At 49.4% G+C, this 25,211-nt stretch overlaps 12 protein-coding genes across 12 annotated transcripts; 4 read left to right on the top strand and 8 right to left on the bottom strand.

The window, feature by feature from the left end:
- Positions 1 to 1,411: 1,411 nt before the first annotated feature.
- On the bottom strand, positions 1,412 to 2,218 carry TbgDal_VII7660 (T. brucei spp.-specific protein; the record flags this gene model as incomplete). Its single annotated transcript, XM_011776863.1, has 1 exon — positions 1,412 to 2,218. The coding sequence occupies one exon, from the start codon at positions 2,216 to 2,218 to the stop codon at positions 1,412 to 1,414; it is 807 nt and encodes a 268-aa protein (XP_011775165.1).
- Positions 2,219 to 2,800: 582 nt separating this feature from the next.
- On the bottom strand, positions 2,801 to 5,494 carry TbgDal_VII7670 (hypothetical protein, conserved; the record flags this gene model as incomplete). The annotated part of the gene is made up of 1 exon (XM_011776864.1): positions 2,801 to 5,494. One exon carries the CDS (start codon positions 5,492 to 5,494, stop codon positions 2,801 to 2,803), a length of 2,694 nt encoding a protein of 897 aa, XP_011775166.1.
- Positions 5,495 to 6,568: 1,074 nt separating this feature from the next.
- TbgDal_VII7680 (hypothetical protein, conserved) lies at positions 6,569 to 8,044 on the bottom strand (the record flags this gene model as incomplete). Its single annotated transcript, XM_011776865.1, has 1 exon — positions 6,569 to 8,044. The coding sequence occupies one exon, from the start codon at positions 8,042 to 8,044 to the stop codon at positions 6,569 to 6,571; it is 1,476 nt and encodes a 491-aa protein (XP_011775167.1).
- A 479-nt stretch (positions 8,045 to 8,523) lies between these two features.
- TbgDal_VII7690 (hypothetical protein, unlikely) lies at positions 8,524 to 8,916 on the top strand (the record flags this gene model as incomplete). Its single annotated transcript, XM_011776866.1, has 1 exon — positions 8,524 to 8,916. The coding sequence occupies one exon, from the start codon at positions 8,524 to 8,526 to the stop codon at positions 8,914 to 8,916; it is 393 nt and encodes a 130-aa protein (XP_011775168.1).
- Positions 8,917 to 9,046: 130 nt separating this feature from the next.
- Positions 9,047 to 9,373, top strand: TbgDal_VII7695 (hypothetical protein, unlikely; the record flags this gene model as incomplete). The annotated part of the gene is made up of 1 exon (XM_011776867.1): positions 9,047 to 9,373. The coding sequence occupies one exon, from the start codon at positions 9,047 to 9,049 to the stop codon at positions 9,371 to 9,373; it is 327 nt and encodes a 108-aa protein (XP_011775169.1).
- A 1,098-nt stretch (positions 9,374 to 10,471) lies between these two features.
- On the bottom strand, positions 10,472 to 13,009 carry TbgDal_VII7700 (hypothetical protein, conserved; the record flags this gene model as incomplete). Its single annotated transcript, XM_011776868.1, has 1 exon — positions 10,472 to 13,009. One exon carries the CDS (start codon positions 13,007 to 13,009, stop codon positions 10,472 to 10,474), a length of 2,538 nt encoding a protein of 845 aa, XP_011775170.1.
- Positions 13,010 to 14,054: 1,045 nt separating this feature from the next.
- On the top strand, positions 14,055 to 14,372 carry TbgDal_VII7705 (hypothetical protein, unlikely; the record flags this gene model as incomplete). The annotated part of the gene is made up of 1 exon (XM_011776869.1): positions 14,055 to 14,372. The coding sequence occupies one exon, from the start codon at positions 14,055 to 14,057 to the stop codon at positions 14,370 to 14,372; it is 318 nt and encodes a 105-aa protein (XP_011775171.1).
- Positions 14,373 to 14,458: 86 nt separating this feature from the next.
- On the bottom strand, positions 14,459 to 14,872 carry TbgDal_VII7710 (hypothetical protein, unlikely; the record flags this gene model as incomplete). The annotated part of the gene is made up of 1 exon (XM_011776870.1): positions 14,459 to 14,872. One exon carries the CDS (start codon positions 14,870 to 14,872, stop codon positions 14,459 to 14,461), a length of 414 nt encoding a protein of 137 aa, XP_011775172.1.
- Positions 14,873 to 15,134: 262 nt separating this feature from the next.
- On the bottom strand, positions 15,135 to 19,967 carry TbgDal_VII7720 (hypothetical protein, conserved; the record flags this gene model as incomplete). Its single annotated transcript, XM_011776871.1, has 1 exon — positions 15,135 to 19,967. The coding sequence occupies one exon, from the start codon at positions 19,965 to 19,967 to the stop codon at positions 15,135 to 15,137; it is 4,833 nt and encodes a 1,610-aa protein (XP_011775173.1).
- Positions 19,968 to 20,129: 162 nt separating this feature from the next.
- Positions 20,130 to 20,432, top strand: TbgDal_VII7730 (hypothetical protein, unlikely; the record flags this gene model as incomplete). The annotated part of the gene is made up of 1 exon (XM_011776872.1): positions 20,130 to 20,432. The coding sequence occupies one exon, from the start codon at positions 20,130 to 20,132 to the stop codon at positions 20,430 to 20,432; it is 303 nt and encodes a 100-aa protein (XP_011775174.1).
- Positions 20,433 to 20,924: 492 nt separating this feature from the next.
- Positions 20,925 to 21,269, bottom strand: TbgDal_VII7740 (hypothetical protein, unlikely; the record flags this gene model as incomplete). The annotated part of the gene is made up of 1 exon (XM_011776873.1): positions 20,925 to 21,269. One exon carries the CDS (start codon positions 21,267 to 21,269, stop codon positions 20,925 to 20,927), a length of 345 nt encoding a protein of 114 aa, XP_011775175.1.
- A 208-nt stretch (positions 21,270 to 21,477) lies between these two features.
- On the bottom strand, positions 21,478 to 24,687 carry TbgDal_VII7750 (hypothetical protein, conserved; the record flags this gene model as incomplete). Its single annotated transcript, XM_011776874.1, has 1 exon — positions 21,478 to 24,687. The coding sequence occupies one exon, from the start codon at positions 24,685 to 24,687 to the stop codon at positions 21,478 to 21,480; it is 3,210 nt and encodes a 1,069-aa protein (XP_011775176.1).
- Positions 24,688 to 25,211: the final 524 nt, after the last annotated feature.

Consider the following 25,211-nt stretch of genomic DNA (forward strand, 5'->3'; position numbering starts at 1 on the left):
CGGCCCTTTCTTTGGTCAGCAGTTTCTTTGGGTCCAGCACTTCCTTTGGTCCAGCACTTTCTTTGGGTCCGGCACTTTCCTCACATCCAGCACTTTCTTTGGGTCCAGCAGCTTCCTTGGTGGTGACCGTTTCTTTTGGCGACTGGGATGTCGCACCACTGCTTTTGGGTTCCTCTTGTTTTTTCTTTGCCTTTTCTTCCTCCTCCCCCGCCAATACATTCTCTGTCCCCACCAAGACGCATCTGTTTCTTACGGCGGTATCGCTGTGATTTTTTGCACCAAGACTGAGTTTGTCTATCATCATCGTTAGGGATCTTGCTTCTAACAGTTTTTCTTTAACAGTTCTTTTGAATGACGATGTGAGTGGCATGAAAGACAACCAGAAGCCGCAGCCGTTCCATATTTCACCAGTCAAAGTATTGATCTTCCTTTCGCAATCACCGATGAGCAGTTCAATTTGCCTAATGGCACTGTAGCTCTCGTCTACTAACTTAAGTTTTTCTGAGTTGATGGCGCCAGAAACGTCCTTGGCTTTCTTATGCTTCAAAATACCTTCGCATTCTGCTTTTACGGCTAGCGTGTTATTGAACGCACGGTCGAATACGTTCCATGACTCTGAAAATCGGTTGTTAACTTTGTTAATAACACTTTTTACCTTTTTACAATGAGCTGCTCTGCTTTCCCGCCTCTCGAAACCACGCACGCCTCCCACATTGCACAGAATGGCAATGAAAAGGCACACGATGATTTTCTTCGCTAGATTCATTGTCACACACTTGTCTCTCCTATGTACCGCATGAAATTAAAAAAGAAAAACAGAATAATATCTTTTGGGCAAGACAATACGGAAAGCACATGTACATATGCAGGAGAGAGACAGTTTCCTCCTTCCCTCAAACAATACACACACGCCACACTACAGTCTCAAAATCACATTGGTTATTTAAAAGCACTCACAACACTGTAAAAGGGACAAAAAGTCACTTCAAGCAAAGCATTACTTAGCATGCGATTACGTAGATATTCATATTGTTGCATGCCCTCCGTCACACGTTGGTAGGTTGGAACATGCTAACATCAACCATCCGTCCGTCCCCACACACACGCACATACCGCTATTTAAAGCGGTTTCTATACATCATTCCACTACCCAAATGCCCCATGCTTATCCGGAAGCCAGAGCACGTCGCCGATCTGTTCATATCTTCAATAAAAAGAACAAAAAGTAAAGCATATTAATGTTATAAAGCAATAAAGGAAAACCACAGCACGCAGCTGAATAACTTGTTATCATCGAAGCAGCATCTCAACCTACGTAGCCTTGAGCAAGACGAAGCATCATCTTCCATCGTCGTGTTCCCAATCAAATAAAAACCGTTGACTCCTTCTTACATTCAACTTGTCTCATGCTCTAATCCACCTCCGCCTGGGCCTCCTTCCCTACCGCAGGTTCAGCAACAACAGCAGGTTCCTCGTCGGCGGTTTTTTCCCCAAGACCTTCTTGGCTGCTATCGGTGTCACCTTCAGCGGTGTCAGTCGACCTGTTTTCTTCTCTCTGCTCATCCATACTTCTGGGTGATTCAGGAGATGCGGGCACGGGGCCATCGGATGTTTCCTCGTTCTGTTTGCCGGAAGTGTCTTCACCAGCACCTGCCTCCTTCTCTCTGCGATTATCCTCCACCGTGGAGCACTCATCATTCGCCGCATCAGCGGCATAGCTCGCCGCATCTCCACTAAGGGTTTCAATTTTCGACACCTTGCCTGTAGCTTCAGCCGTCGTCTCCTCAATGCTCCGTTTGAATGAATTGGTTACTGGCATGAAGGACAACCAAAACCCGCATCGGTCCTTTAGATACACCGTTAGTTTGTGTAAATCGCGCTCGTAGTTCCTAATCTCTGTTCCGACATACATGATCGCGTTGTAGTACTCATCTACAACTCTCTTCTTTCCGCTGTCTGCAACATCTGTTATCTCATCGTCGCTGACTTTCTTCACGTCCTCGTCGCACTTTCCCTTGACGACACTGGTTCGCTTGAGAGCAACTTCAAACGTGTGCCATGCGTTTGCATAGCGGTTATTAATGGCCCGAACTGATTTGGCCACTGTAGTACAGTATTCTGAGCGGCTTACCCTTCCCCAATGAGAAGAGGACTTGCCTCCAATACTGCATAGCCCGGCCACGAGAATATATAGTGTTACGCCCCTTGCGAAAACCATTATTTTCAATAGCGATCCTCTTTTTTCCGCCCCTCCTTTCCAGACCTAAAAAGACGACGGTGGGATGAAGAAGGGAAGCGAGACAAATGGAGGGACGCGTCCAAGCCACTAAAAGGCAATCCAGAAATGGAAACTTTGACAACACAAGTAATCAAAATAGGGGGGGGCGTAGAAATCACCGGGTGAATAATTGATAAGGAAAAAAGAAAAACGGAAAATATACGGGTGGCCACCAGATACAATGCAGTTTGGGCACTTCATGCGCCACGCACCCTGACTCCCCTGCCACTGCGCACTAGATTTTCATCCCCGTGCCTCTGCACGGTGGATCACCACAGATCTGCAGCTGTCTAGATAGGGATACTCCTCAAACGGCGCCGTTTAGTGCATTAACAGACAAAAAAGGTAAAAAAGAGAAAAGAAAAGAAAAGTGCAGCCCCAGACAGAAATGACATAATCAAAACAAAAATATTTTCGTCGCTACACTCCACCGGAAGTGCCGCATGAAGAAGAAAACGGGGTGACAAGCACCGATGCAGGGGAGTCACACCTGTCACCCTACACTCAAGACTTATCCAACATTTACTTCACTTTTTGTCGACGATGCGCCACACGGGAGACTCTCGGAGACGAGACTATCCGCGGGGCACTCGGCCAAAGTGATGATGATGAAGTTCGTCCCACCGCATGCGAGTGGGAGTCCACCGAAGTAGCTTTGGTTATGGGGCCCAGCCCAGTGTGTGATCTCGAGGTGGAAGGCATTCCTTTACTTGATTGCAATTCCCTTCTCATAGCACCCGGCTCGTGGATTTCGCCCGTCGATCGCGAGAGGGTGGAGCCGCGAGGTGCTGGAGACCCGCCAGGGGAACGCAACGCTCCCACACATAAACCCGGGGGCTCCACAGCAGCAACCTCTGTCTCTGTAGGCTTTGCGTTGGGTGATTGCGCGGTGGTCCGGCGGTGCCGCCGTTTACCCGGACGCCCCCTAGCGGCTCCCTTTGTCCCTCCTACACCCAATGACGGGGCCGTTAGCTTTGGTGAAGTTTGTACTTCACGAAACGGCGAGCACCGCTGGGACGTTCCCCTGGCAACCTCACTGCTCCCAGTTCCAGTCCTTGCCGGAGCAGCGGTGGAAGGTGGAACCTGTCCTAAAGTATGCATCCGTGATGACGCCGAACTCACCGTCACCTGAGAATGATTCTCACCACTAGTGGACGATCGGCTGCGATTCCGGCTCTCCCGCTTACCTTGCACTCCAGAGCTGGTAATGTCAACAATTGCCTTTACAACTCCCAATACCTCACGACAATTACTAATACAGCCCTCGAGATCGGACTTTATAGAAGGGTTTCTCAGATCATGCGACAGTAAATCTTCCGCTTTGCCAATGTATCGTAGACACTTCGTCCGGCACTCTTGCACTTGCGCCGAAACACCAGGATCAACAAAGAAATTACGCCGTGAGGCTGCCTGAATTTCGAGGAGTTTGGGCTGTTCTTTTCGCACCAACTCCCGCACCCGCTGGCAGAGCAAGTCACAGTCAGACACAACAGAAGAAATGTCGTTCTCACCACGGGGAGAGATGGAGGCCCTTCCAGCCGACGAAAAATTCCTCCTCCGTCTCCGAGGGGTGTACAACGTATCTTCGGGTTGCTTCTTTTTCAAAACTTCCAAAAGCGCACTAACGTTCCAACGATCCGGAGCGCTTTGATATGAGAAAATATCCTCTGCAGCTTCCAGTGGTGCTTCGCCCAATGGGTTTTTCCTTCCGTTTAACGTCGCACCACCTCGTGAGCTCTCCCGACCATCACGATGGCCTTCTTTGAATGAGAGCAAATCGATCTCAATAACAGTAAAGCGGTTCGTGAGAAGGGACTGAAACAAGCTACGCTCTGCGAGCAATGTAACTTTGGATCCCACACGCTGAGCCTCACTGTACAGGTTCCGGAGGGCTGACTGGGCTGGCGAATCCCCATTCTGCCAAGCCAACTCCGTGTCACGATCAAGCACAGCGTAGTAGCAGGCACCTTTGAGTGACGCAAGTTCCAAGTGAGCATCGTGTTGCTGATTATTGGTTATCCACCTCCCATCCATATCAGCGCACAGTGCAGCCACAGCAAAAACAACCTCTTCCATTTGCTGTACCTTTCCGCCACATGTTACAACAGCCGCGCGGTACCGATTTTCAACAGCACTTGTCAGGAAAAAAAAGATGCGCCCCACGAAAAGCGCACTACGTGAGCGACTCAACCTCGCCGGAGAGGAAATAGGGTACAATGGGAACGGAGATTCATCACACTCTGGCCTCAGGTATTCTGCTTCGGAAGAACAATCATCCCCATGCAGTATTGGAACGCCAGAGCACGCTGGTAATGGCGTTGCTGCCAAAGGTGATGCTGCATTGCGCGCCAAAGTAGCGAACCACTTAGGGATGTACCCAGGTTCCACCACGGTGTAGCCACAGGCAAGTGCAGCAATACACGCGGGGTCGTCATGAGTGAGGGCAGACGTGCAGTGCAGCAGCCCAACAGGAAGCGGTACATCAAGTTCACGTGTTGGAGTGAGCCCGGGGACCACAGTTGCACCACGGCGGTAGCACGCGCACTCGAGGTCGCACGCCTGCCTGCCACTTAAGCTACTGCGTGACACCGTTACGACGAGTGGACGGAAACGGAAGCGGAGGCGCACACGATCACCAAGTGACAACTGGCCACCGTCCATAACAAGATGCGGTTGCGTATCGGTCACTTCGGTGTCCCCCACTGCAACGCGACCACCATCAGGAAGCCTACGAACGAGCACAACGAGAGGATTTCTCTCCTTTACCACCTTTGTGTCTGTGCTTTTCTTTTCACCGTGGTCGTGGGTGAGGGCATTGTGTCCACAACATGAAGATTGTGTTTCCCTGCCCTCACAGCAGTTATTTGTGTCGTTCAGAAAACTCCCGTCGACGACGCTGTCAAGAGATCCCATATTACACGCCTTCATGATAGCGCTGTCACCTGAGGCACCGCAATCGTCACCATTAATAAGATCTGGAAAACTTCTTTCACATATTGATACATTTGCGTCATCCTTTGATTGTTTCTCAATCAACTTTTTGGCGTTGCTCCGCCTCATCACAGAAAGGGATACATGTTGGGCCGCAATGTCAGGCTGATTTAGTACAATATCGCAGAGGCTCGCGCGACCAACAACATACGGTTCTCGAACGACAATCGCGTAGTAGGGTGCACTCATGGGAGGCCTCCCACTTACAAACTCAACGGAGAACATTGCACAACAAAACCAAAAACAGAGCACGCACTACTCCAAAGTGGCGTGATATATGAATATATTTTTACAGTTAGTGTCCCTGTGATTGCGTCTCGGCGCCGCTGCTACTGTTATTATTATTTACTCCTGGTGTTGACGCCTGCTTCCCACACAAACTTCCCCGGTAGCACGACAGGAACGAGCAAACGGACCCTTCCAGCGCACTCAACGTTATGTAGTCAGCGCCGTTTACTGGCTCGGTCTCTCTCTTTTTTTTTTTTTGCCCTCCGCTGCTTTAATTCCTAGAAAATCTTTACCACGTTTGATATGTATATTATATATATATATATATATATATATATAATATATGTATGTGTGCCTGTGTACAGGTGTACGTCCCGTTCGCAATTTATTTCGTCTTTTGGTCGCGGTATATTTTTTGTTTGCTACCGTCCTTGAGTCCCTTCCCTTCTCTTCCACCTTCGGCTAGTGTTGGATTCAGATACTTTTGTCACTTTCTGTGAGGCGAAAATGCGGGGTGATGGCGCCAACACGAGAAACACAAATATAGAATAAGAAAAAAGAAAACGACGCGCAGCAATACTGAATAACTTTTAACGTAAGGGTGAGACATTAACAAAAAAGAAGGAGCGTAACGAAGGGGAAAAGAAGAGAAAAAAAAAAAACATCATGCAATTCGTTACCCGGCCTGACTCAGTACTCACCTTTGCAGACGCACCCTCGCACGCGCGAGCATATATAAATATATATAACCTCATCATTTATTTTCTTGTTCCGCATGCACGCCAAAGCGCATACACGGAGCCCTGGAAACGGAAGGTTCTACTCGTTTTCACGCAAAAAGGCAAGTGCGGGCCGAAAGTACAGCGTCACGAGATTGCCTGAATTTGACCTCTCTCTATTAACGGTCCGCAAGGCCGCGCCACCACAGCAACGCTCCTCTTCCTTCCTTTATTTTTTTTCTTTTGTCCATATTGTGCTCAACCCTATTTAACACCTTATTTTCGTCCGTGATCTGTCAAAAATATCACCATTGGCGGCGCACTGCACTTCCCCCTGTAATGCAACCGCGCCTTATTCCCCGCCCTCTCCATTCCTCTGTTGCAGTTGATAATTTTTCTTTATATCCTTTATCCATTGCAACAGCTCCTTCATACGGTTGAAAAGCGGAGACTTGTACTTCCGCGTAGCATCCGCCGCCAGTTCATTTAGTTTTTGCTTCTGTAAAGGAACGTTGGCATATGCCTCAACACATTCCTTCATGGCACCCACATACGTAACGGCCGCCTCGCCACCCACATCAGCCAATCGAGTTTCCATTGTCTCAATGTTCTCAATCATTCCGCCCATCTCCTCAAGCATACCATCGAATTGCTCTTTGCACGAAACTAATGCAGCGTCCACCTCATTCACTGCTGCTGCTGCTGATCCCGCTGCTTCTGCCGCGTTATCACCTTGTGCCTCCATCTTGGCGCGCTTCAGCTGTAGCTTCAGCATTTGATCCAAAGACTTCTGTAGCATATCAACGTGCCGTTTGAAGTTGTCAATTACCTCCCGCAGTGCCACCACAAGAGAATATGTTTCGCCATAGTCCACTTCCTCCTCTTGACTGCAGCCACCGCCCTCAACAGCAGCCGCCGAAGGAACGAAATGATCACCATTTGCGTACACCGCCAAACCATCGGGGATGTAACCCCATTTCATTGCGCTGATGGGAATTCCTGCAATATCGGCTTCACGACCTGTTGCCGTATCACCCTTCAGTGCACTTTCTACAGTGTTGGTGCGCAAAGTGGCGGGAAGCGGTTGCTCCCCACGTCTATCACGCTGTTGTGCCTGAGCAACAAAAGCCTTTTCCGACTCGCGCAGGTCGTTCGCCATTTGTATAGCGGCCACAATCTTCGGATCATCAGGTGGAAGCTCCTCATTCACCTGCGACAGTCGTGTGGGTCTGTAGTTGGTGAAACAAACGTACTGATAGGTAAGGTGTGCAATAGCTGGGCGGAAGGTTGCAATGAATAGTGGCCCATCCAACAGTCCCTCCAACATGGTATGATTTTCCATCACAGTTGTGAAGAGTAACTTTCCTCCGTTACGCAAAAGGAGCTTGGCCGTTTGAATGTACGCTGTCCATACGTCCTCTGTGATGAAAGGCGGATCAGCTACAACGTAGTCGAAGGCACCAAAGTACTGCACGGGGACCTCCTCCGGTCGATGAAAGTCGTAGAAGACAAAACCGGCGTCGTCCTTCCACTGTTTGTCGTACTCAAAAAGACGACTGTCCCGAACTAGAGCGGACTTTGCATTACTGTCACCTTTGGAGGCCTCTTCCGTGTTACCGTCCCCACCATTCTTGTCAGCTGCAATCATAGCAAAATACAGCGATGGAGTTGAGAGGAAAGCACATGCAGTTGCATGATGACGGACCTCACCTATGAGTGCATCAATGGTGTGGATGGAGTACCAGTATTGGTTAAACTCAGCACGCTCTACGTTGTGGTCAAACCGCACCCCGCTCTCAGTCACGAAGCATGGAGCCGCTTCTGTCATTTGTTCCTCACACAAATCCCCCCCCCTCTCTGTAACAGTAATTCCTCCTCCTCCCCCTCCCTTTTGAATGTTTTCCCTCCTCTACTTTGAGATGTCCATGAAATGGATACATGAAAGTCATATTGCACAGACACGTTGTCATGGTAATTGAAAGAGTATTAAAGTAAAGACACACAAAAAGAGAGAGAAATATATATATTTATATTTATATATATGTCATGCAGCACAAGCAAATTAGAAAGGAAGGAATGTGCACTCTTGCGTCCTAAATACCAACCCGGGTGCAGGTACATTTTACACATCTATGTATATATTAATCTACGTGTGGATGTGTCGGATTACAAATACAATAATATATTCAGCCATCGCACTCCCTTTCTTGGTGCCTCCAGGGACTAAAAATAACAAGAGGAGGAGGAGGAGAAAAAAAAACACCATGATGGGAGGAAGTAACGAGATGTGAAGTTAAAACAATAATAATGACGGAACGCACAACCTCTCATTCACTCCCACACACACATAAACATACACAAACATACACACACACACACATATATATATATATATATAGTTTCGAAAAAGGACATCTTCACGTGGCCAGCGCTGTTCATCCAATGTCCTCAGCCCCTTTTTTGTTATTCTCCTCTGATGGTAATGCTGGAGTTAAAGTTGGAATTGGGGTTGCTTCCAAAGAATTGTCATATCGTCCAGTACTCCGCACATTTTCCGTACGACGTCTCACTCGGCTAAACCTTCAGCATAACTCTCTATGCTTTGCCACTTTTCTTTCCCTTTTTTTTTTTACTCTCTTTACTTTAAGACAAAACATGAAAGGACAAAATGGAAAAAGAAACAAATATAAAAGCAGTTAGTCCAAGCACGAAACTGAGACAATGTGAAGTTGCGAAGGTTAAGAAAAACAAAGTAGGGAGTCAGAAATTTTCTCAAAGCCATCAAGGACAAGAAATGGAAGGAGGAAAAAAAAAAGAGGAGAAGTAAAGGATGGAAAAAAAAAATGAATGCGGGAAAAAAAAGGAAACAAATAATATGAAAAGTGGAACTTACAGACACAAATACGAACACAAACACTCACCTACCACCGCATTTCCCTTCCACTTTTTTTTTTCCGATGTACTCCTTTCCGCCTACTCGATGTCTCTCGCCACCTCTTTATTTTGTTGTTTCTCTTCTTTTCTTTTTCTTTTCCTTTTTCTTTTTTTACTTATTCTCATTATGATTTCTACTACATTTCCTTCCCCATCTTACACATTACCCCTTCGTCTCTGCAGTGCACACGGCGTACGTACTCACAACAAAAAAAAAAAGTGAAAAATAAAATGTGGCTTCTACATCTATTATTCACAATGGACTTTATTACTTTGTGTTTTTTTTAATAAAAAAAAAAGCAAACAAGACACAAATATTATGATAGTAATTATAGCCGTTAAAATGATAATAATAATAATGGTAACAATAAATAAATATATATATATATGTGTGTGGGCGTGTAAGTGGGGGGAATGGTGAAGAGGCTCCAAATAAATGAATGAAAGGAGAGGGAAGAAAAAATGGGGGGAAATCACTCGTCTAGAAAAAAAAAAAACATACAAATAAATTTGCTCCCACCACCCTCTCACACACACGCACACACAGAAGCGCTATCCTGTCTCTTACTCACTCTATAATGCATCTAAAGCATAGACGTAATAATAATAATAATAATAATAACAAAAATAATGACAAAAATACCAAAAAGAAAACCTCCTAACCGCTTACTTGGGAGCGTATCAAACACACAAAAAGATACTCATACGTACGCGTACGTTTATAAAGATGAATAAATATGCGCGTGCAGAAGAGAAAAAGGGATTTTGCTTGCACACCGCATGACAGCTCTACGTAAAGCACACGGTGAAGTCAGACTCTAAAATTTAAAATAAGGAAGGGGAAGACGCGAAAATATCGAAGAGGGGAGGTCAAAGAAAAGAAACCACTTGTAACAACTCCCCTCTCCGCCTACTACCGATGTTGCGGTGGATGACATGACGGTTCATCACCGATCCAGCCTACAGAATTTACCCTCGTTGCTGGCGGCGTTTGTATGTGTGTGTGTGTGTGTGTGTGTGTGTGTATGTGTGTTTCTCTTTTTTTAATTTTTACACGTCATTTTTGTAACACCACATTCTAAAGTAATTTACCTCAATTCAACTCATCAGATGACTGATCGCGTCTATGTGTTCACGTATGTGCCACCTTTTCTTCTTTTCACTCACGCAACACTAACTGAGTGTTTGCACGTGAATCAGGAGAGGGAGCACAAGAAGAAATAGATACAAAGAGAAAGAGAGCCACAGAGGAGAAGGAGAAGCAATTATGTGTTGTTTCTCCCATAGCCAAGCGCATCACATTGCCCCACCCCCCTCCCTTTCACCACAACTCAGCGAGGCTATGAGCAAAGACGCGGTAATTCACCATCACGTCAAGTGGCGGGGGATGATAGCGATGACGCCCCTGTTGACATCCCAAACGGTTTAATTGCTGCCGCAGAAGCGGGAGACACGTGGGTGTCATGAGACGAGCCTCCGAGTCGGTTCCATCACTGCCATCATCCGCCTCCCCAGACGCTTGCACGCCGAGGCGCTCCATAACACCGCGTTCCCCAAAGCATTCGTGGAAGCAGCGCCAGAGACCTATATACATTTTCATGGCATCATCCTCCATGGCTGATGCCTTCCGTCGGTTCAACATCCTTTCCCACAGGCTCCTATGAGTTGCAGAAGGCGACGATACCCCCCCACTTGATATCGTGTGGAGGGTGCCGGGGGATGCCACCGACATGGGGGACTGGCTCTTCTGGTGTTGTAGTTTTGTTACGGGTGAGGGCGACGCAATGCACATGGAAAGATCCGCGGCCTCTTCACTGTTAGGTGCAACACTGGAAGGGGAACCAATCATAAGCACTTGCTGCACCACGCGAACCACAACAATCATTGGAAGCGTTCCCGCTTCATCCAAGTCATAGCCATGCAGCCGCCGCGAAATGGCAGCGGCGTGTGTTGCCAGCTGCCGGCGGAGAGAACTGGTATCGGATAAAATCGAGTTTATACTGTCACCTCTGCTGCCGCTATGGCTTAAAGTGCTTCGACCTTGTGCTAACTCGAGCTCGCCCAAGACGACAGAACTGCGGTTGAGACTGAGTTGAAGTGAGCGCACCACACGGCGCCCCTCAGCGGCCACCACGGCATCCTGACTGGCACTTTGAATCGCTTCGGATGGACCATTCGCATCAGCAGCGGCGCCGCCGTCCACATTGGATCCACTGTACGTGCGGCTTACTTCCTCCAACTTAGCTAAAAGGCGTTCGCTCGCACGCCGTACTTCACTCCTGGCACCTTCAACGAATGATCGAAACTCTTCACTAAGACGCGGCGAAGACACTAACTCGGCGCAGCCCTCACCATCAGGAACCACTGTACGGTGATCGGTGCTCCGAGGCCCACGTTCCGCGTTACCCCCCACACCTGAGAAACCACCTACGGCTTTATTACCGAGGGTTTCCTTGCAATCACAACATTCCTCGGTTGTATCCGAAATGCGCAGTGCACATTCCCCCTCTCCGGTGCCGTCCCCAGCAGCCACGTTACGGGGCCACACGGAATCGTAATCACTTCCAACGAGGGAAGTTTCGTTATTTGGTGCTGTAGAAGCAGGAGCCGAAGTGTTAGCGTTGGCACTGTCGCGGGTGTCTAAAATCTCCGAGGCACAGCCAGCGCCATCTCTCACAGGCGTCCCAGTGAGTACCTGCAAGGAAGGCGTTGGTGTTGAGCCGCTAACAAGTAGCAGAGATTCACGTCCCCGTGGTTCAGTTGCAGGCGACAGCCTCACGTCCCACGATCCACTCAGGCAGCTGTTAGATAATTGGGTCTGCTGCACATCAGTAGCCGCCGTTCTCATCAGCGCTTCATTCCGCCTCTGTGCTGCCTCGGAGTCCGGACGAAACCGCTTCCTCTCATCTTCCTCATCCGGAGCGTTCGTCACCTGAGTCCCAACCTCCGAGGCGCCACCTACAAGTGGGCTGATGCCCCCGTTGCACAACAATAACGAAGACTGGAGGGAGCGTACCCGCTTCCCACAACCGGGTCGCAGCTGCTCTTCATGAATGGTTGGTTCACCAGGCGGTGTTAGCCCACCGGACATCGCGCCCAATGCAGCTCCCGCTGGCAACAACATACTCCGCCGCATAGCATTGCTCCCACAGCCTTCCTCATATACCTCTTGGCTGGTTATCAGTGGCTGCCGTCCAAAAACTTCCGCTGACTCCCCTTCCGCATTGAAGCACTCCCCATGTCCCTCCAAACATGCTTGAAACTCCTGCTCCAACGCAGAACCTTGTGAATCGGGTACGTGCTCATCATTGTCATCCTGTGAGACTTCACAGTCTGAAAGCTGCAAGTGAGGAAAGTTTCTCGGCGTGATCGTCGCTCGGGGTTCCCGTAGTAGCGAGGACGGGGACGAAGAGCGATCCTCCGTGGATTGCGTCGAGTTCAATTCACGTGAAATGGAAAACACCGCCGGTCGGCCACTCGAAAGAGCACTTGAGTCAGCGCACGCATTGTCATTAGCTTCACTGACATCCATTCCCCCTTCCACCTCGTTATCACACCCACCGCTAGCGGAACCGACAGCACCTGGTCTTGGCGGCGGTGTGAGTGACTGAGTCTCAGGTATGAAGTCGGACTGCGAAAGTGAAGGTGATGTTAGCGCTGTGCATGCAAATGATGGCCGGTGCTGGTGCCGTTGCTGCTTTAGTTGATTTTTCCTGGCGGATGCCGTGACGTTGGAGTCACATGGCGTTAGGACCATTGGTGTAGGGGGGAGGGAATCGAGTCGTAGCGCGGGACGGCCTTGAGGCTGTGAAAGACTCGCTACGGAGCTTTCATCACAATAAATGGTATCACTGTCCATTGTCAATGCGCTGTTGCTACCGATGCCCCTTCCCTTCGTTTCTCCTCAGTACAACACTGTTGTTGATTTTTATTGTGTGAGCACAACCGCTCGCTCAAGCGAATGAATGATGACGATGACCGCAAAATGGAAGTGAGGCGGCAACGTATAATATATATATATATATATATATATATATATATATGTTATAAACAAGTGCCTCCTTCACTTGACGATGCACAAGTAGGAGTATAGAACCGAGGGATGTATGCGCGGGTGTGCCTTTTTTTTCTTTGTGTGTATTCGTGAGTGCACGTCTAACAAATGTAAGCGAAAATGAAACAAAGTTTCTAGTGCTCTACCTTTCTTTGTTTCGCTTCCTTCCTCTTTACTTATTGCTTTGTCCACCCGCACGTGTTTTCTAAGCCCTTCGGCACTCCTCTGTGTTTTCTCCGCAGCTCTGGCTGCGCTTCCGCACTAATATTATTCTCACCGGAGCCCTAAAAAAAAAAAAAAATCACCAATATCTTAATTTGAACTACGTGTGCTCTATGCTCGAAAAAAAGAAGAGGAAATAACAATTATGTGTACCGTTATTCTTCACCCTTTATGTTTGTTTGTCCCTTCACTTTCCTCCTTCTCTATCCTTCGTGTCTACTTCCTTCCTACTTTATTTATTTTGTTTGCTTGTCTGTATTGCTTTTTTTTCTCTTCCTTTTCAATCTGTTCCTTCGCTGAGTTAATTCCCACTCCTTCGATCCCTAACCCAAATGTTGCTGTTTTTTTTTTCCTTTTTCTTGTTGCCTTGTCTTGCTTTTTGTTTCGTTTCGTTTTCGGGGGGGGAGAGGAAAAAAAAAAATGATTCTTCCTTGTGCCTTCGGCGAAAGAAATCTATTGAAATGCAGAAGGTTAAAAGGCAAAATAAGACAAAATAAGAGAGTCGGATGTGTCAAACAAGAAAAGAGGAAAGGTCACAAACAGAGTGACGTTCAGTTACTGAATTCATGCACAATAATAATAACAATAATAACAAATGATAATGATGATAACGGTGATATAAAACATAATGAAAGGAAAGGAAAGGGGAGAGAAAAGTGGGAAGAAGGCACATGAAGGAGAGTGCGACAAGAGGAAAAAAGAAAAAAAAAGAAAGTTTTCCCGAACCCCTGAGGCATCATCAACACCACATTCATTTTTTTCATATATGTTTTTATATGCACACGCGCATGTCGTAACGCTGAATAACAAACGTAAATATGCTTGTTTGTTCATATTTAGTTCATATAAGAAATGGAAGGGTGAAAAGAAGAAACAAAAAAATGCTGAAGTTCAACACCGTTCCCACCAATACTTGCGCCACATTAAAACGAAACAAAGTGATTAAAAATGGTGAACAAAAAAGAGTTCACATATCAAAGCAGACCGATGATGATGAAAACAACAGCAGCAAAAAAAAAAAAAGGTGCAGCGTTACGGACTGGTGTAGCAAACAAAAGAATCTGGAAAGAAAGAAACACCGTGAAATGCGAGTAAAAGTTGCGACAATATCGTAAGAGCATGCACATGCGCACTTTCATATCTGCATTCGAGCACACACACACACACACACACAACATCGTAGAAAGACAAAGAGACCCATAAAATACAACAGTACATAGGCATACGAGCATATACATGGATGTATATGTATACGTATACATGAATAAATATATGTATATACATAATATATATATCTACAGTCCTTTCTTTTATCTTTCTTTTTACTGGTTTACGGGCGCATTCCCATGCACCCAAACATCCCGTTTCATGATACCAATTCTCCCCTTTTTTTTTCATTACTTTCAGATGCCCAGCATTGAACACACATACATACAAGTACATCATTCATATATACATATCTTCCTGTTTCTCTTGCTTCCTCACCAACGAATATATATATATATATATATGTATATAACGCAGTGACTCAATCTGCTACGTTCTTTATCATTTTTTTTGTCTTTCCTCCCTTCTTTCTCACTACTCTACCAATCCATCTCCTTTCTACTCTCCTTCTTCATGTAAAATGTAACGAAAAAAAAGAGGGAAACCAGCACACAAAGTAACTAAACAAAAGTGGCATCGCTCCCATGTAGTTCTATTGGGCTTATGGACTCATTCGAAAACTGCTGTTGGGACTTACAGATGGGGGATGACGGCCACCAAGATGACGCAACTCCAAAGGCACAAGTACCCAGTTAGAACATAACTCGGCACCTCTCCGCGCCAAAATGCATTGCTTCACGAAGAATGCCCTTCTCGGGAGACGCTTTGCGGAATGACGAAGGGTTCGTGCACGATTAGCTGAATAACGTAGAATTTGCTTCCTAATTAGTGCACCCGAGAGCCGTGGAGGGCTGAAATCCCCCGAATCGCAGCTTTGAACTTTCTGTACATACCTCTTCACAACGTTCCGGCAGAATGCGAGGTTAGAAGGGCGACGTCCCAAAGTGCTCTGACACAGCCGATTAACGTTGCGCAGTAGACTCCGCTGAACGCATTTCGCCGTTGACGAGAGCGGCCGCCACGACTGGGGTAGTCCCGATTCTTGCCATAAATTTTCATCGACGCCCACATCACCTAATGTGATGTTAACGCACGGCAAGGGCGAACACATTTTCAGGTTGCGGCCCACGGGGCGAAGAGCACTAGTACCTCTTCTGCGGGAAATGTCGTTTGAATGGCTACCCTCAGCACCCATGTTTACGTATGGCCGAGGTCGAACGACTGGATTCGATTGGACAGACGACATTGTGCTGATAGGGTTGAAACACTTGAACATGTTCGGCTCAAGTACGGGACTTTCCGGAAGAACGGGCCCAGTGGCTGATTTGGGGCGGTGAGCCAGGAGCATTCTGGAGAGAGACCGATAGTAGGCCTCCTCAGCTGGTCTCAGGTACGTCCGTGCGGTGGGAAAGCCCTCCGTCCCTATGTCTAAAGTTACCCCGGGTTTTAACTTACGCTGGGGCAATTCGTGAGTACGAGCCAACTTACGCTGCAGCGGAAGTGGCTTATACGCACCGCGATGAGCAAATCCGGTGCCGGGGCCGCCTCCACCACTACCACCAGCACCGTAACCATAACCAAAACTGCCTGGAACAGTGCGGGCATCGCGGCCAGTGGCAGGACCATAACCAACACTGCCGGGGCCACCGCGCTCACTGTAACCAGTACCGCCGGCACCAACACTACCGGGGCCAGTGCGGGCATCACGGCCAGCCCGGGAACCATAACCAAAACTGCCAGGAACAGTGCGGGCATCGCGGCCAGTGGCAGAACCATAACCAACACTGCCGGGGCCAGCGCGCTCACTGTAACCAGTACCGCCGGCACCAACACTGCCTCGTTCTCTCCCACGTCCAATGCCTGCGAAAATTTGTTCAGCCGTACGCGGGGTGAAGGTATAAGCATGCAGCAGCCGCTGCTCCCGAGGCTCGTACTGATCCTCGTCGCCTTCTAACAGAGGTGTGCCAGGATCATACCAAGGTGTCCCACGCTGTTGAATAAAGGAGAAGTTCTGCTGCAACCCTGTGAACCTGGCTGGGGGCGCACGGTCCCTTTGCTTTACCTCAGGAATGTCGGTTAACAGGTCGACGCGAATCACCGAAGCCCGCCACGGAATACGCTGTACCCCACGCCGCGTAAGTGTCACGGGAGGCGGTGATCTCTCCCTTACATATCCCGAAGCCTCTGAAAGAAAGGGGACAAATGTTGCACCACCGGTGCTCTCCGAAACCTTGGTATCCCTATCGTCGGAGCACGGAAGATCCGAAGTACCAGGGCCAAACTGGGGAGCATCCGTAATAGGTCCTCGAAGACTTCCAGGGGCGCTACGCTTGGCAGGGACTGCGGTCGGACGCGGTGCTGTATCAGGTGGAGTGTCCACTTTTTCCACTGCAGAACTAGAGAACACACTCGAACCCCCTCCCACAGTCCCGTGCGAAGGTTTAATCGGGTGCGCTGTTCCGCCCTTTGACCACCGCCGCTTGGAGTCTGCCAACGAACCCGAGTCATGAGACTGAAAGCTCTTTGGTGAACTGCGGCCACCTCCACTCCTCGAAAGTTGAGAAGAGACCTTTCGACCCCTCGGCGACTGTGGTTGCACTTGAGCCGGCAAATCAGTTTTACCTCCCTGCTGATAGCGTTCATCTGAGGAAACATCACCAGACGATTCCCTTCCTCTAACTTGACCGGGTCCATGTCTGCTTGCCGGCTTCGCTGTGGTACGCACATCACCATCCCCTCCTGTAGCTGGTTGCTGCTGACCACCTGAGCCCCTCACCGGGCTCGCCTTTTGATTACTTGGCGACGCTGCAGATCTGGTGCTTCCACCACCAGCGCTCGTGACAGGAGAAGCAGCAGCAACAGCACGCACCTTTCTCGCCTGCTGAGCACCTTTCGCCTGCGGGGAACCGGTGTCGTCTGCCCTTCCCGGTGCACGTAACCCCTGTGACGCCCCTGTGCCCTTCGATGGAAACTTGGGGGCAGCACCACCTCGGGGGCTCCCGGGGGCCAAATTGTTTGACGAAGATAGGCTACTTCTCTCGCCCGTAGTATCGCTGGCGCTTCCTCCAGATGGCAACCTCCCGCGCACGTGACGCAGAAAATTCTCCAGTACTAGTGTGTCACTCAATACTACTTCTGACATGTGTTCCGTCAGTACGACGGTATTTGTGTTAGGCCCTGGTGCGCGGAACTTCACGGTCTTTGTTGAGTCCGTGCTGCCCCTTAGCGACAACGATTCCAACAGCTCATTTAGTGCAATGACAGACTGGTGCAGCAAGCCATAGTGACGAGCGAGTTCGGCGACGTGATTGCCAACGCTTACCGACAAAGGACTCATCCGAGCCATAAGTTCCATCGTTTGAGAGAGTGAGCGTGTCTCCTGAGAGTTCTCGCGCTCACCATCGTCAGTAGTAGCCTCACCGCCGGCACCGGCAGAAGATCCCCGTCCTACTCCCAAAGGAGGCAGTGCATGTGAGCTCAAATCTCTCGTCGTAGCTGTCCCACCTCGGGAGGTCTGCGAATGGCTCGCTGTCCTTCGCTCAGATGGAGTCTTCCTCCTCTCACGGATGTCTGCATCCTCAGCGGTCGTTAAGCTTCTCTTTGAAGCTGACGTCACCCTCCTCCGCCCGGTATCGCTGCTGCGCGTGCTTCCACCGGAGAAAGGCCGTTGCGAAGCATCATCGCGGCGCGACTGCTTTTCGGTGCGGGACTCACCGTGGGCCCCACGCCTCGTTGAGTCGCTACCAGCACTTGGAACACGAGCGTCTGTGTTGTCACTAGGGAGGAATGACAGATCCGAAGCCGCGCGTTCACTCGAGTGACCTGCCGCCCCCGATTTAGAGGCTGTTGCCTCTTTCGCCGGCCGTTTGGAAGTGCTCTTCTTCTTACTTTTTTCCGTCGTCCGTGTAGTTAGCGACTGTCTGGGCGATGATGTAGAACCGGTGTCTGGTCGCGGCAAACCCAGAGGAGAGAACAAATCCCCTTTTGTCTTAGGAGGTTGAGCGGCGCCACTCTGCCGACCTTTGCTAGACGGTGGTAACGCCGCATCGTCGACAGAAGTTGCCAATTTATCCCAGCTCACAGAAGCACGTGAGTCCCGTCCCGATGTAACACTAGGCGGCAGCACGTTAGACTTCTTTTTTGACTTCGTCTTCGGAACCGCTTCCTCCGCAGAGGGCACGTCTTCCTCACTGTCTGAAAGAGTGGAATGAGATGCAATGAGAGGCGTTCGCTCAACAGAGCCCTCATCATCTGTGAAGACATCCCTCCTAGCCACGAGTTGAGCCGGAACCACGCTGGTAGGAGCGCCCTGAAGAGTGGCCCCATCAGCCGACTTCGGAGAGGCACGTCCCAAGGAAAGCCGGTCTTGCGTGCTATCGAATTTGGTGGAGCGCCCATCCCCGGTGGTAGGGACGGATTCGGTCTCCTCTTGTGTTCCCTCAGCAGGGGGGCCGACACATACATGCGATAACACAGCATCTTCCTTTGCCATGCACAGCGTTTCGTACGCCTCCGTCACCTCTTGTACATGTTTACGGTAGAGCGTATGACGCATCATAATATATTTCTTTTCGTCCTCTAATTTCCTGATCTCCGACTCCAGTCCTAGCGTATAAAGTCGATGCTCTGCCTCAACTGAGTTCCCTTCAACGCCCTCCGCGATAATTTTGAGTGCTTCCGCGGAGTACTCGCCACCCTCGTGCATCAGTTGCTGGTGAGGAAGGCGCCTCCCGTAACTAGCCATCCCGATCTGTCGCCGCAGGTTTGTAATGATCGTTTCCTTTAATGAAAGCGCAACAAGTCCCTCGGCCACACGGTTGTTTGAAATCTGAAGCTCCTCGTCCCGTTTCGCCATCCGATCTTCAAACATCCCTAACTCAGCCTTCAACCGGCTAATTTGCTGACGCAACTGGTCCGCTGAGATATTCTGTCTAGCGATACTTTGATGCAACTGTGTATTGTTCTTCTCTAGTTCCAGGGAGCGCTTCTCAAGAACGTCATATGATGCCTGCAGCTGCTCATACCGAGCGTTCGTTTCATTCAACTCCTGACAGCGCGTGTGGAGTTCCGCCCGAGTGCGCTCCAACACCAATTCCGTATTCACGAAGCGAGTTTGCACCGACTCGAATAACTCAAAAGAAACGGAAATGGCGGGGATAGTGCTTGGCGGAGGTCCCTCTTCCCCGTAAAAGAGCGCCTTCATAGCGCCGTAACCCGGCTCTCCCATGGACTCCAGAATAACCCGGTAGCCCTCTCCGTATTCAATCGCGGCTTTGGCCTCAACGCTGATGGGCCGCTCGCTGCCAGCCGCCGCGCCATCGTTTGCGGCGGCGCCGGTGACTGACCCGATGCTGCTGGACGGGCTGCGATCCTCACCCAATGGGTTGGGTCGATGGAACCCTCCAGAGTGACCTGCAACAGCGGCATCGTTCATTTCTTTTTCCAAGATGGCTAACGCACAGACCGAATACAACCAGAGCCAGGTAAACTATATGTTACCTGCTTCCCTTTTCGTTCCCCCCTTTTCTTTCCTTTTTAGTCACTTTCAGACCTGAATAGGAGGCAAGCAATGGCAAAATAATGTTTTTGCTTTGTAATGATGGTGATAATAATAATAACGGATGGAGAGAATGTCAGCACACAAAGGGCAGCGATTTCGGTGCCGCACACGTTCTTGTCTCCCTTCCCCCCTTTTTTCCTTCTTATCCCTGGGTCAAAAGGTGGAGAAAAGCAAAAACACCTTACATTTCCCCCCTTTCACCAAGTCCTTCTTATCACACCGCAATGTGAACGTACGCGAGCACATTTGCAGCTGCTTCGTCCCTCACTTCCACCCACCTTACCGCTCCTTACGCACAACAGGAGCCAGAAAAGATTAAGTGAAAGGGGGACGAACTAAATGTGGACTGATATTAAGGTCCAGCCCTGTTGGCATGAGTTACAGTCATAAATTTACAACCCACGACATGCAGGTGAAAGGGAGGAGGAAAAAAACAGAGAAGGAAAAAAAAAAAAGGTGAATCAAGCAGCAAAGAACACCAACTACCATTGCTCAATAGGCCCCTGGTTGGAGGGCCAATAGAGGTAGAATCTATGAGCACTGGCAATCAACATAAAATTATTCGCACACGCACGCACTTCCCCCCTCCCTCCCCCACCCCCTCCTCCCGCTAGCGCCATCACCGACCCAACGAAACAACAGCGCCCATTTGCGCACGCCGCAAGAACCTGCCATATTTCCCCCCTTCCTTTCCTCCACACCCTCACAGTGATGCGCCGCAAGGCAAGCACTTACGAAGCCCCAAACCATCATCATTATCAGTCGTCCATTTAAAAGAAAAAAACAGTTACGACCATTCCCCCGCACACGGTGGTCTTTCCTCCCATTTCCTCATGCACACACACACACAACAACAAAAGGCAGGCAAGTACACTTCCCAATCGCGGCAAAAAGTAACGTAAACACAAAAAAAAACACGAAAAGGGAACACTTTTCCTTTTGCCTTGGTGCTGCATTTCTCGAAAAGGTTTGGTAAGCCCGTGGGAAGAGAGAGTAAAGTGCGGTAACCGCACTATCAGCAACAAGCAAAGTAACATTTAATGGAAAGAATGACAACAGCAACAACCATAATAATACAACGAAAAAAAAAAAACAGGGAACCCGTCGGGAAGAGAAACACGGAATGCCCGAAAACTTGAAGAGGGATAACAAAAAAAAAGGACGAACGAATTCCATGTAAACAGCCTCCGTAATAATAAAAACAATAAAGCCATCGCATGAACATGGAACACCGCGATTTTGGCAGGCAAAAAAAAAAATGCCGAAGCATCAACAGTGAACAATCATGTAAAAAAACGAGACGCATTCAAGACGAACAAAAAGAAAAGCAGTACCATACGTGTCTAAACAAATGTGGCACCGAGGCTGAAGCGTATATTGGTTCTCATACCGCATTGACACCCCCTTCTGCTAACAACTGTCGATACTTCGCTGTCGCGGGAACTAATTGCTGAGGCACTGCCTCGTCGAAATGTGGCTGGCGAAGCAAGCAGCCGATGATGATCTCATACACTGCCATGAATTCTATTGCTTTTCGGCCCCTTCTCCCCCTACCTGCAACAACATTACCGTTACCACCACCACATTGCCCGTCCTTCGCGTGAGGGTTAGTGCCATTGATGCGCAAAGTAGATTCTTCCTCTTCTTCCTCTACTATCTTCAGAGATGACCGGAAAATGTCTCCCATCAGTCGCGCATGAATGAGACGCTCCGTAGGTCCGAGTCCCTGCTGAGAATGACTCACAACAGAGTAGAGATATTTCGCTGCCTCCACAAGCCGTTTTTCCTGTAACAGCACCTCCACAATCTTATCATCGGCACGGAGCCTCACTAACGTATCCATGCCCATCTGCCACCACTCCTCACCCATATCCAGGAAGAGAAGAGCCATGGGTAATTGATCTGTTATGACGGTAGACCGCAGGAAATGCCTCAGAGGACCACAACCATCGGCGACGTATGGGAAAAGGCGCATGAGGTCCTGCTGAAGTCCACCTATCAGTGTAACACCGGTGCCCACCACACAACGAGCATATTCCAGTAGGGCGTAAAAGAGGTACCGGCAGAAACACAAGTGCGCGGAAGCCGAACCGCTGGTCGACGCAAGCGACCCCGCATCCATCGCATCCCCTGCGTACGTTTGTGTACCCTCTCTCATGTGACGCATCGCAGCGTCAACCAAAGGAGTAAACACGTCACGCTCTAGTCCAACCTGACCAACGCTTTCTTCAAGTAGTGAAACATCACGACGATGGGTCGAGGCATGAGACGATGTACATGCCGCAAGGATGTCCTGTATCGTCAGAGAACTCCTGCAGCGCCACGGTGGGCAATACGGCAACGGTCCATCCGTATCCTCCTCCGGAAGCCAATGGCAGAGCGCGGTAAGATTACCCGTAAGTAAAGCCGTACGGCTGAACTCCTGCTGGGGCATCAGAGAATATGTATCCCTCCCCGGTGTTCCACGTACAGTGGCCTCATGCAACGTGCTGGTTGAGGTTCGCGGACCCTTTATGCCGCATGGTGCCCGCAAGTGGTGATGAGCCGCATGGTGAGCTGTAATTAACTCGAAAGTACGGCCCACAGCAGAAAGGTGTTTCCGCCTCAAAAGCATATCGTACACAAGGGAGTGAACAGCCTTTCCAGCACAGTACATACGATTAAGATAAAACTGCACACGCTGACAGGGCTGCGACATCACAGCAGCTAATGCAAAGGGATTAACACCAACGAGGCACACGGCACCACTGCGGCGGTTGAGCAACAACGGCAGTGCACCAGAGATAAAATCGAGGTTGTAAATCTCATTATCTTCACACGAAATGGGATTGAACTTGTCCACGCGTTCCCCTGGGTGCAGTGATAGTGCCGCACTAAGCAGCGGTTGCATAACAGGAACCGCCACTTCTGCCCCGGAAGCATCGTCACACATGCAAATACGGCCTTTTCTCACGCAGCTATTCCGAACTCTGTTCGCCAGCCATGAAAACCACGAGGACTGCGTGAACATCCTGCGCCCCGCTTGGTTATTCCCCTCTCCTGAACTTATCGTATCCGACGAGATAACCCCTGAGCGACGCTGCATTTCAGATTCCCCAACTGAGCCTCGTGCACCAGAACCGTTGGTATGCCATGAACAGTCATGGTTGGCATCCTCTTCCCAATCCTCCTCGCAGTGAAGAATGTCAAATGCTGTCGATACGCCCAAACGCGGGGCATGCAAAACAACAAGATTATCGATCACCTGAAGTGCGATCGGCTCTCGACGCATATGCAGTTGGAAGTCAGTGCGCAACACTGCGTGCATAGTGAAAGAACTAACACCCCCGCTCTTTCCATCATCCGCAGAAGGAACGTAGCGAAACAATGTAACGCCGCCACTCCTCCGTGAAAGGCTACAGACAAACAGCTGTTGGTACAGCGCAAGCAGAACAACAGGATATCGCACAGGAGGTGTGTTCATACATGCGGCAGCGGGGAGTAGTGAAGAGGCCGTCGTCTCCCACTCCCCTTCAGCCGCCAGAAAGTTCTCCTCCAGCCTTAATGACGGCAGCCTACGAAGCCCCTGTTCTCCCTGAAGCTCAAACACCTTTACGTGCCACGGTTTCAGCATATTAATTGACAGTATAGCCATAGCTGCTGGACAGTAGTGCCAGTAGTCTGTGTGCGTCGTGTAGCGGCATAAAAGCACCCAGCCATCTTTGTTTTCAACACTCTTAGCACCGTACGGTATCCCAAGAAGATCTATGCTAATTGACGTGATGCAAAGGATCCGGCGGGTCGAAGGAGTGGCGGACTCACTGCTTTTTGTAGCACACCGCTGCTGCCGGTGCGGGTCACTCGCCGTAAACGGCGTAAGCAGCAAACCCCGATATGGCGCCTGACTTCCATTATCTCCTCTGTCCCCCCACACATTTTCCACCCAATAAAATGCACAGACGGGGTAAAAACCTTTGCGGAACCGCAGGTTTCGCGGTTTACACTGATAGGTTGCTATGAGGCTGTTTTCCCACTTGTTCTCCCCCTGCATTTGCAGGTGGCAAAGAAAGAAGAAAACAGCATCAGTGTTTAAACTAACCGCAATGAGATGAGCCGGGCCCGTAGCATTACTGCACACGGGAATGGGGCAGCGCTTGGCGTGGTGAATTACTGACTGGTCATCGCTGCTCTTGGGCACAATTCTGAATGAAACGGCGTCACCGCACAGCATGGGGTGGTGCCGCAGCCACTTCTCCTCCTCTGTAAACCGCTTCTGTTGATGTTTCTGGTCCCCGGGTTGGTCAAGTGAGGTTTCTATCCGATCCGCCGCCCCCTCCTCCTCCTCCTCATGCAACAATAACTGGTAAAAGCACACCTCGCGAGAATTATCACTGAAAATGACGACGTCATTTGCTACCTCATCAATGTATATTCGCGATGCAACAATGTTAGGGGCCCCCTCCACGCTACCGCCATTCTTACAGCCATTAGCAGCTGTACCGCTGGCACTGGTTTTGCCTTCGCGAACACCGACAGGACCCCCATGCGTTTTGAAGCGGAATATGGGCTTCTGGAACACTACGAATGGTGGGGTAGTGGACGCGTTGTACGACATGCCTATGGAAAAAAGCGAAACAAAAAAAAAAGCGGCAGCAACAATAACAAAAATGAAAGCAACCAAAAAAAGAGATGCTACTGGCGCCGCGGCCTAAAAGACCCTATTATTTCTTTTCCCGCTTGCTGCTGTTAACGGGGGGTAGTTTCTTTTTCTTTTTCTTTTTCTCTCCCTCTGGGGGAAAGGGCGGGGATTCTTGACCTTCTCTCCCTCACACTTCTCTTTGCGACCTTTTCTTCCACCAGCGCACTCTGAAGCCAGTAGGAATTACTGATTGCAACATTGTGTTACGGGAAATGGGGGGACATGTACAAGTGTGTGTGGGTGTTTAAGCACAAAAGGGAAAGAATAGAGAGAAAACGGGCAGCAGTAGTAACCAGAGCGGTAAACGACAGACGACCAAAAAAAAAAAACGAACGAACATGGGTATGCAAAAGCATTCAACAAGAGGCTCACAGTAAAGAACCCCACCAACATGTTAAGTGCAAAAGCAGGGTTAGGGGGCGTGAAGACACGCTTCCTAA

This window comes from Trypanosoma brucei, chromosome 7 (genome assembly GCF_000210295.1).
Source record: "Trypanosoma brucei gambiense DAL972 chromosome 7, complete sequence".
Taxonomy (NCBI): domain Eukaryota; phylum Euglenozoa; class Kinetoplastea; order Trypanosomatida; family Trypanosomatidae; genus Trypanosoma; species Trypanosoma brucei.